The 10,710-nt window shown below is 35.8% G+C and overlaps 1 protein-coding gene across 1 annotated transcript; it reads right to left on the reverse strand.

Moving 5' to 3' along the window:
* Positions 1-2,742: 2,742 nt before the first annotated feature.
* Positions 2,743-4,146, reverse strand: LOC148204355 (uncharacterized). Its single transcript, XM_088105586.1, has one exon. It carries the CDS (start codon positions 4,144-4,146, stop codon positions 2,743-2,745), a length of 1,404 nt encoding a protein of 467 aa, XP_087961712.1.
* Between the last annotated feature and the right edge of the window lie 6,564 nt (positions 4,147-10,710).

Below are 10,710 nucleotides of genomic sequence, written 5' to 3' on the forward strand. Positions count from 1 at the left end.
AATGTAGTCAACTCCAAAATGAACAAGAATCTTAGAAATGAACATAAAATAAGGCAACTTTGTTGATTCCAGTCTGGTTATTTTCATCATGTTGTCTGAAATAGCTGTAGGCCAGTCTACTTGGATATTTTCTTTTAGTGCTTTCAGCATATGCAAGTATTCAGTAGTGGCTTGTGCATGGTTGCTTCCTCTAGGCATTAATATCCAGGAGGTGACGAAAATAGCCAATCGGTCATCCTTTTTCATTCCACCAGTTTTGTAATGGGAGTAATCTTGAATATCCTCAAGATTTCTTAGGTTGTCCTGATATATAGAGAACTTATGAAAGCCTTCCATACCCAGATGACATCTTTCTCCTCCCAGTTTGAGACCGGCTATCTCAGTCCAAATTTCATCTGTGAGTTTGATGTCTTTTCCTTTTACCTTGGAGCACAATGTCCCTTCATTAATCCTTAGATTGCAGTAAAACACTTTTACCAGTTATGGATACTAGGGATCTTCCATCTCAGCAAATTTCTTTAGCCCTTGGCGTTTTAGCCAACTTTGAAATTGAACACCTTTGTTCCTGAAGAAACTGAGTTTTAGGAATTTATGCGTAGTAAGACTTCTCATTTTCCACCCGTCTAGAAATTTTGATTAAGCTTCACCGTCGCTTATCCATCCTTCAAGCGGTGATGGTCGGCTCATGTTTTTAGTACCCAAGGTTTCACTCGTTTCCTTTGAGATGAACTAGACACCATTCCTATATCAAAATAAATATTGCTCATAAAGTGCTAGAAAGGAAGGATTCAGATGTCTGCTGAGAAAGTGATGACCTACTTCTGTGTTTTTGGTTTTAAAACTTAGCAAGATTAAATTTGGAGGGAACAATTAAAATTCATTTTCGCTCGAAAATTTCAACTTAATCGATTTTATTGAAAATAGACTGGCTCAATTTCTCATACCAAGAGGGGGACGGGGGGTGAATTGGTGAAATGTAAAACAATGTTTACTTTAAATCTTTTTCACAAAGTGGATGCCTTTAAAAAATTTCTTGAAATGCAAGGAAAAAGATTTGTTTATGCAGCGCAAATTAAATCGATTTAGTACAGTAAGAAGTCGACTGAATAAAAGAGTGTAGGGATAGAAAGATCAAACGCTGAGTTTTTATACTGGTTCGGCCAAACCTACATCTAGTGTCCTTCCAACCACAAGAAGCCAATACACTATAATGATCAAGGTTTTTACAACAAGGCTTTTATAGCGACCTCACGTCAAAAGTATAAAATACCTCTCTAACCCTCTAATCAAAATATAGGCATATACAAACAGACTAGCAGCAAGAATCCCCTCTCCTACAGTCCAAACCCTTTGAGTCACCCTCAAAGTCAAGAACGGAACACACTCTTCTTCCTGTAATCACAACAGGGAACCATAATCCAATCTTCACAAGATTGTAGTCTCTGATCTCTCAATTATACCCAATGTGCATATATGATCAGCCTTTTTACGTGTAGTTAACTTGCTCTTCAAGAATCCACAAGTAGATAGATGATCACTACGGTCACTTCTTGTTTCTTGTAGCTCTTTCTCTCTTTCTGTAAGAATGCACTTTCTGCAAAAGATATCACAAACTGTTACATTTTCAAAAGTTCTTATAGAATTCAAATTCGCGTCTATTTATAGATTTTCACAATTCAGACGCATTTTAATCGACTTAGCTACTAATGTAGTCGAATATCACAATTCAGTTAAAGTAGTTAGCACCAATCAATGCAGTTAATTGAATGTACAGTTAATGCAGTCAAATCTCATTTAATGCTTGGTCAACATATTTAAAGATATAGTCATTGTAACATTTAATTCAAGCATTAACAGAATTTCAAAACTGTAACAGACTTAGTCGAATGCAAGTTGCATGTAATCGACTATATAACACAGTTAAACAAAGTTTTGAAAAACTTTCACTTTGAAAATCTCACAGCACACTTTGAAAATGCAAAGCCATGAGTTTTAATCGATTCACCCCATAATGAAGTCGACTTAAAACTGTTGTTTTGCCACACAATTAAAAGTTCAACATAAGTGCTTGTGGTTTTCCTTCTATAAAACATCAGACATGCATTGACCAATAAAATCAATTATATAGCACAGTGAAATGCAATGTATCAACACAATCGTGTTCTCAATGCTTTAAACAAATTTACACAATGATTAAAACATATAGCATGTAAGCAATAGAACATGTAACACATAAACAACACATAACAACACATGAGTTATTAATTATGTTGTCATCATAAAAGACCAAAAGCTATGAGATTGTAGGTTCAGCTAAACCAATGCTCTCCTATCAACAATCTCAACAGATTTAATCGAGAGTTTAAAATTTTCTAAAACACACAATATACGAAACTGAGATTAACAATCGATTTTATTAAGTCAAGAGTCGACTCATGTTTAACAGAGTGTTTTTAGAAATAGAGGCATACATACTTCAAACATATTCGACTTTATACTTAATATAATCGGTTAAAACTCGAGCGAGTTGTTTTTCACAGAATACAATCACTCAATCAATCATTCAACAAACATGCATTTATCAATCAACCATACAAACAATTATTATGCATGATGTAATGAAAATACAACAGTTACCACTTTCAGAATCTCAAGAATTTTTTATTTCATCATGGTAGTTCATCATTGAGTTGAATACTGCTTCAGCAACAACTACTACCCTGTAAAATAGTTAAACATTTTTTACGTTGGTACCCATTTAACTTTGGGTCCTGTCTTGTTAGTTTTAGAGAGTTGTTCCTTAGGGATCCACCTGTACTTTCCTTTTGGAACACCAACTTTTCTATAGTAACAATTTCTAACATTATGACCAATATTGTTACAATAAAAGCATGCATGAGTAACATTTTTACTAAGATCAACAAATTTCTTTGAATTAGACCTATTACTTTGAGCCTTATAACCAATTCCTTGTTTGTAGATAGCTCTACCAGAAGCTCTTAGAACGACATCTAAGTTTTCTTTTCCCTGTATGAATTTTGCTAGAGTGCTAGTCAAATAATCAATTTTTTCAATATGAACATGACATTTTTCACATTCTTTTTCAACTATCTTTGTTTCAGTTTTGACTATCTTAGCAGACTCTAAGGCATTTTTTAACTCCTTTTTCAATTTTTCATTTTCCTCTACTAGATTATTGATTCTATGTTTGTAATCCTTTATGTCAGAGGTAAGTCGATTTACCTTATATTGGAGTCGCATAGCCTCTGCGTGTATTTCCTGAAACGCATCTAGCAGCATGTCATACTTTACTTCTATCAGCTCATTTTCAAATTCCTCATGACTGTCATAATCCGTCAGTGCAGATCCAGCCATGAAGCAAATATTTGACTCTTCTTCAATGCTACAGTCCTCATCGCTTGAAGAATCAGTATCATTATTTTCCCAGGTAATGTATGCACTCTTTTGCTTCCTTCCCTTGTCCTGTGGAAATTTTATGCTTCCCTTTTGTTTGATCTTCAAGTCTGGACAATCTGGTTTGATGTGTCCTTCTCTTCCATACTCGTAGCATTGGACAACATTGGTTCTTGAACTTTTCTTTCCTTTTACAGGAATTGCATAGTCAGTGGTGGAATTTTTATTTTTCATAAATCGATTAAACTTCCTTACCACCATGTTCATTATCTCTTTGTCATGCAGTTCTGTTTCTGATTCAGCTTCAGGTTCAAGATTCTTTGCAGCTTTCTTGCTTGTGGCCTTTAGAGCAATTGATTTCTTTTCTTCAATTTCTTCTTCCTCCTTTAGCCTTCCAAGCTCTAATTCATGTTCTCTGAGTTTTCCAAATAAGGTGGCCATGTTCATGCTGGTCAAGTCTCTTGATCCAGATATTGCAGTGACTTTCGGCTGCCAGCTTCTGTTGAGGCTTTTCAATATTTTGATGTTGATTTCCTCCTTTTCAAACACTTTTCCAAGAGCCATGAGATGATTGACTATGTTTGTGAATCGCTTTTGTACTTCATAGATAGTCTCTCCCGCTTTCATTCTGAACAACTCATATTCCTGTATGAGAGAATTCTTTCTGGCTCTCTTTACTTCACCTATTCCTTCATGTGTGACTTCAAGGACTTTCCACATCTCTTTGGTCATCTTGCATTATGATATCCTGAAATATTCATCTGTTGTTAGTGCTGATGCAATCATATTTCTAGCCTTAACATCATATTGAGCTCTATGGTTCTCATCTTGAGTCCACTCAGAAAATTTTTTCAAAACAACTTTTTCATTTAAAACATGAGTGGGCTCACATGGACCGTTTAGAGTTGCATCCCAAACTCCTTGATCCACTGATTCAAGAAAGATTTGCATCCTTATTTTCCAAAAAGCATAACTTTCGCCAACAAATAGTGGTGGTCTATTTGTCGAAGCACCTTCACCAAAGGTTGAGAATTAAAACCCATTTTCCAGTATCAATCGATTTAACGAAAATAGTAATCGACTAGTTTTTCAAAAGGTGATGCCTTTAAAGCTTTCTTGAAACACAAGGTAAAAGACTTTCTAATGCAGCGGAAAATTAATCGAATAAGTACAGAGTAAAGTCAACTAAAAGTAAAAGAGTAGGGATCATAAAATTCAAACACTACTTTTTATACTTGTTCGGCCAACCTCCCTACATCCACTGTCCTTCCAACCACGGGAAACAAATGCACTATAATGATCAAGGTTTTTAGAACAAGGCTTTATTAGAGACCTCACGTCAAAAATATAAATCACCTCTCTAACCCTATAATCAAATATAGGCAATACAATAACTAGACCAACATCAAGAATCCCCTCTCCTGCTGTCTAAACCCTTTGAGACACCTCTCAAAGTCAAGAACACCGCACAGTCTTCTTCATGTAGTCACAACAGGGAACATCAATCCAATCTTCACAAGATTGTGGACTTTGATCTCTCAGTTACACCCAAATGTGCAGAATTGATCAAGCCTTTGAATACACAACAAACTTGCTCTTCAAGAAATCACAAGGAAATGATCGTCATTGTCACTTCTTGATTCTTGGAGCTTTTTTCCTCTTTCTGCAAGATAACACTTTTTGAAAAATATCACAAAACTGTTAGATTAACAAAAGTTCTTACAGAAATCAAATTCGCGTCAATTTGTAGTATAACACATCTCTGACGCATTTTAATCGACTAAGCTACTAATGGAGTCGAGTATAACAATTCTGTTATAGTAGTTAGCAGCATTCAAAGCAATTAATTGAATTCGAAATTAATGCAGTCGGATGACATTTAATGCTTGGTCAACGTATTTAAAAATATGACCGTTAGACAATTATATCAAGCATTAACAGAATTTCAAAACAATAACAGACTTAGTCGAATGCAACACACATATAATCGACTATGTAAGAGTGTAAATCATAGTTTTGAAAAACTTTCTCTTTGAAAAATCTCATTGCACACTTTGAAAAAGGTTTGTGCAAAGACACGAGTTTAATCGACTTAGCCCATAATGAAATCGACTTGAAACTGTTGTTTTGACACAAGTTAAATTCAACATTAGTGCTTGTGGTTTTTCTCATCCAGAAACATGTGTCATGAATTCATGTATAAAATCACATATACAGCATAGTGAAATGTAGTGAAATGCAATGAACAACAGAACAACGACACAATCATGTTCTCATATACGCATTTAACATGTAAGCATAAACATGTAACACATAATACACATGTGTTATTAATTATGCATTGTCATCATCAAAAACTCAGATATTACTGAGATTGTGGGTCAGCTTAACAGTGCTCCCCCTATCAACAATCTCAACAAAAACGATTTCTCCTCAAATCGGGAAGAAAGAAAGAAGCAAAACTTTGGTTGTTGTTTTTCCGCCGGGATCAAATGTATATCTTCAAAAAATAGCAAAAATTAGTATGATTATAAGGATTTATACAAAGATAAGAAGACAAAATGAAGACCTTTTGACAAAAATTTTAAAAGTAGTCTTGGCCTTTAATTCATTTTTTCTTTCACTTTGTTTTGAGCATTCCCCCTGATGGAATGAAGAAACAAAGTGATGTTGTTGAGAAGAAGAGTCAAGGTATTTACTTGTGAATGAAGAAGTTAACAACATACACACCTTCTTCTCCTTTCTTTTTTCTTGAGAAAATGACTTAACCAACCTATCTTCTTGTTTTCTTTCTTTTTCAATTTTCTCTTTGATTTTTTTCTCATCCTCTTTTACTTGTTTAGGTGTAAGATCAATCAATGTGATTTTATTTGCTTTATGGAGGAAAGTTATTTTGTTGGTATAGCCATCATGAGTGGAGTTATGATCATATTGCCATGGCCTACCAAGTAATACATGGCCAACATCCATTGGAACAACATCACATAAAACTTTTTCTTCATAGTTGCCAATGGATATTGGTATGGTTTCTTGTGTGTTGACTACTATTTCTTCATCCTCTTTTATCCACTGAAGTTTGTAAGGCTTGGGATGAGGAATAGTAGGTAAGGCCAATTTATCCACCACTCTAGAACTACAACAATTGCAAGAGGAACCACTATCCACAATTAATGAACAAGTGTTTGCAAAAATTTTGCATCTTGTTCTGAATAGGTTTTCCCTTTGGGATTGTTCTAGTTCTTTAGATTGACTTCCAAGAAGTCTTTTTACCAACAATATCTCCCCTTCACAAGGTATGGCTTCTTCCTCAGATATGGAGGACTCAGACTCACTCGAGGAAGAATCCTCACTATCTCTATCATGCTCAAGCATGTAGGTTGACCTCTTTGTGTGACACTCAGAAGAATAGTGTCCCCTTTCCCCACATTTAAAACATTTGATCTCCCTACCCCTTGTTTCCCTTGAAAATTCTTTGTGAGAGGTATTTCTTTCTCGCTCTCTCTCTTTCTCTCATTCTTTTCCTCTTACTCTCTCTTTATGTTTTTCTCTTTCTTTTTCTCGAGGTTCCTCATACCTCGATGGACTACCCTTCCTCTTAGGATCTTTCCTATATATGGGGGTGGTAAGGGAAGTCCTTCTAATGGAAGCTTTTCTTCTATTTTACTCTTCCACTCTCACACATAGCTGAACAAAATCATTGAGATCTAGGTAAGGTAAAAGCTCTATCTTATCACGGATCTCTTAGTTAAGGCCACTTTGAAACCTAGCTATGGTGAATCTTTCTTCCTCTTTGATTCCAGCTCTTAACATGAGTAGTTCCATCTTTTGTCGATATTCCTCGACACTCATGTTTCTTTGTTTGAGTCTATGGAGCTTGTCCATGATCTCCCTAGCATAATATGCTGGCACATGTCTTCGATGCAAGACTGCTTTGAGCTCATTCCAATATTGGATGATGCAGTGTCTTTGCATCCTTTGTTCTCTGATCACAGATGTCCACCAGTATAGAGTTGCGCCTTGGAAGGTCAAAGTTGCTAAGGCAACTCTCCTCCTATCATCAATGTGGTAACACTAAAAATTTTGTTCGACCTTCGTCTCCCACTCAAAGTATTCTTCTACATTATCTTGGCCATAGAAAGGGGCAAGGTCAAGTTTTGATAGTAGTCATTATGATGACCACCATAAACATTTTGCTCACTATGATGGGAATGATGATCACCATGATAATTGTGTTGCCTATGAGAAGACTCGGCATGATTTTGACCTCTTTGGTTATGCGTGAAGCTAGTAACCATTTGCCTAAGCTCATTTATATCTTGTCGAGCTAGTTGAAACTCAGATTGAGTTCTATTAAGCTCGACTCCAGTCCTTTTAAGTTGAGCTTAAGTTCTATGAAGCTCCTCACTTAATTGCACATTCTCACAATCATTTTTTATACTCCCTTGCACACTTGAGTGACTCATACTTGTGAAGTAAGAAAGAAAGGTTTTCACAAGAGTTTGAAAAACTTGCACAAGTAAAGAGTCTAAAAACTTTTCACAAACTTTTTTAGATTTTTGGTGAAGGATTTCTAGAAGGATTCTAGAGGTAAAATGAACCAAATAGCTCCCAGGAAGGAGAGGTGAGTCACAAATGGACAAGCTTAAGAACCTTGTCCTTCCTAGCCAGAGTGTCTTTGGTTGTTTCTTACCTTAGTTTCTAGGTAAAAATCTTTCAAAAGCTTTTTGAATGCAAGATGAAATGCACCTAGAAACCAAATGAAGGTTTAGCTAAATGAAACGGGCCCCTATGTATCACAGAGACTTAAAACATAAAAGACAATCAAGAAAAGTAAAGTAAAGGAATGCAAATGGAAAATCCTAAGCGGTCCTAAGTGAAGGTGCAAGTGACACTTTGAGTCCCTTGACACACTTTCACACTAAGAAGTGGAAACTAAGCTATTACAATGTTTAATTGTGCACTTGGAATTACTTGAAAAGTAGTTTTCCAAGTCACTTTAATTGTAAGGAACCTGAATGAGTTAAACAAGAACCTGAATTGTAAGGAACCTCCCGACAATCATGTAATTCATAAATCATGCTATTGAATGATTTAAACAAAGCAAGTGTTGTAACAGATGAACTACTCTAACTATTAATGAAAAAGCATATATTATTAAGAATCAATTCAAATACATAAGAGTTCACAAGGTTACATCATCCCCCAACAACAAATAGAGTTTAGTTCACCATAGACATGGTGAAACTAGATGAACAATGGAGAAGAATGAGATAGAAAAACCCTAAAAGTAGAAGATGGAAGCTCCCGCATCCAAATCCGCCTTCAGAGACTGAAAGAGTGTGCTGCTGCGCTCCCTCTGCCAAAGATACAAAACCTAGAACGTCTGGGTCCTTTAAATAGAGCGAAAACAGAACAGAAACAAGGCCCAGGCTCGTGTCACTGGCGCTCAAGCGCCCCACTTAGGGCACCTGGGCGGTGAGCAGTGGTTCCCTACGCTTAAGCCTCAGAAAGGGGCGCCCAATCTTCGTGCTTCTGACGCTTAAGCGTCTAAAAGGGGCGCCCGAGCGGTGAGTGGCACTCTTCTGCGCTTAAGCCTCCAAAAAGGGTGCCCAAGCTTCGAGCATTCCTCCCTTCTAATGCTTTTCCAGGCCTTTCTGAGCTCCATCTCCTTGGCACATCATCTCTGCTTTCCGCATTATCTCATTTCCTGCCAAAACAAGGGGATTTAGTCATAAATTCATTAAATTCATCCTCAACTCTCTTACTCACACAACTTAACAGAAAAACATGATTCCAAGCAAGTTCTAAGCAGAAAAGGGTATATTTAGTATCAAAATTACATCACATATAATGGTATTTTCAACCGTTATCACAACCCCAAACTTAGAACTTTGCTTGTCCTCAAGCAAAGGAGATTGTAACTCAGCTTTTCAAAATAATCACTACAATGACTCAACATTTTTCAAAAATTGTTTCTTTCAAGACAAGAGATCACTTTTATCAACTCAGCATACAAATGTCAGTCAAGACATGCAGATGCCTTAATTCAATCAAAATCAATGTGATGCTCATATACTTCAACAGATGTTATCCTTAAGAATGATCAATCAACCAAGCAAAGATGTAATCAGAAATTCAAAGAACTACTCTGCACCAAGGAAAGTGTTTCACTCAAGCACTCAAAAGTGTATCACTCAAGCACTCAAAAATGTATCACTCAACTCAAAGGTGTATAGTGAGGTGTTGGTGTCTTTTTCACTCTGCTTATCACAATGTCACATAAATAGACTTTGCCTTTCAATTAACCATAATCAAACATACTCACAAGCAAGTTGTCATCATAAGGGCTTTTCATGGCTTGTAACTTGGTTGGGCTAAGAAGGAAATTGGTTTTTCTGGTCAGCAAAATCCTTGAGTTAAGAGAGACATTTATGATTTCATCATTCAAGCACAAATTCTCTTTCTTTTTCCCAGCTTTCCCTAGCATTTAGTTTTTTTTTCTATTTTTTTCATCTTTCTTTTTCTTCTGCTTTTGCTTTTCACGTATTCACTGCTTAGCTCAATATATTGATTTTTCATCAGCAATATTCTTTTTTCTTTTCCTTTCTCAATCTTTCTAGTAACCCCAAACTTCAACCTTTATCAATACCTTACAAATGTTCTCAACTTAACTCAAGGTAAAGAGTTTCACAAAGGGTTTTCAACACATGCATAAGGTTCAAGTTTCAAAGGGTAAAACAAATTGTTTTCTTTTCAGTGGAAAAAATCATGTGAAGGCTAAAAGGATAAGAGATAACAAAAGATGGCCTTGATCATATGAAAACTACAAGCAAGTAGTTCAATCATAGAAAATTTGGGCAAAATCATTCATGCTTCCAAAGTAATAGCACTTATTCACAAAAACTCTAAAGCCTAGAACTCACACAGGTAAACTCTGAAGTTCTAGAATTCAGAAAAACACTCTGCTCAGTATCTCAATCAAATTTTACCTCAAGCACCTGTTTCATACACTGTGAGCCATCACCTGTATATTAGCACATCATATATCATCTCAACATCAATCAATACATTAGAGCATCACAAAGCAATACTTATCACAAAACACAGCACAGTTGAACCAAAGCAATGTAGTTCATTCAAGCAGAGTACAATAATCCTATACTACAATCAAAAGGAAAACAATGAAAACAGAAACAAAATAAAGTTTAACAATCAAAGCAATAAAACCAGTAAAATAACAAAAATCTTGTTCTATAACAAAGGTGACATCCATTAGTAGATGCCAAGTAGAACTCA

This window comes from Vigna umbellata, chromosome 1 (genome assembly GCF_029865625.1).
Source record: "Vigna umbellata cultivar VRB3 chromosome 1, Vumbellata_1.0, whole genome shotgun sequence".
Lineage (NCBI taxonomy): Eukaryota > Viridiplantae > Streptophyta > Magnoliopsida > Fabales > Fabaceae > Vigna > Vigna umbellata.

Coding starts and splice junctions, on each gene's coding strand:
- LOC148204355 (XM_088105586.1), bottom strand. CDS start 4,146: ATGACCAAAGAGATGTGGAAAGTCCTTGAAGTCACACATGAAGGAATA.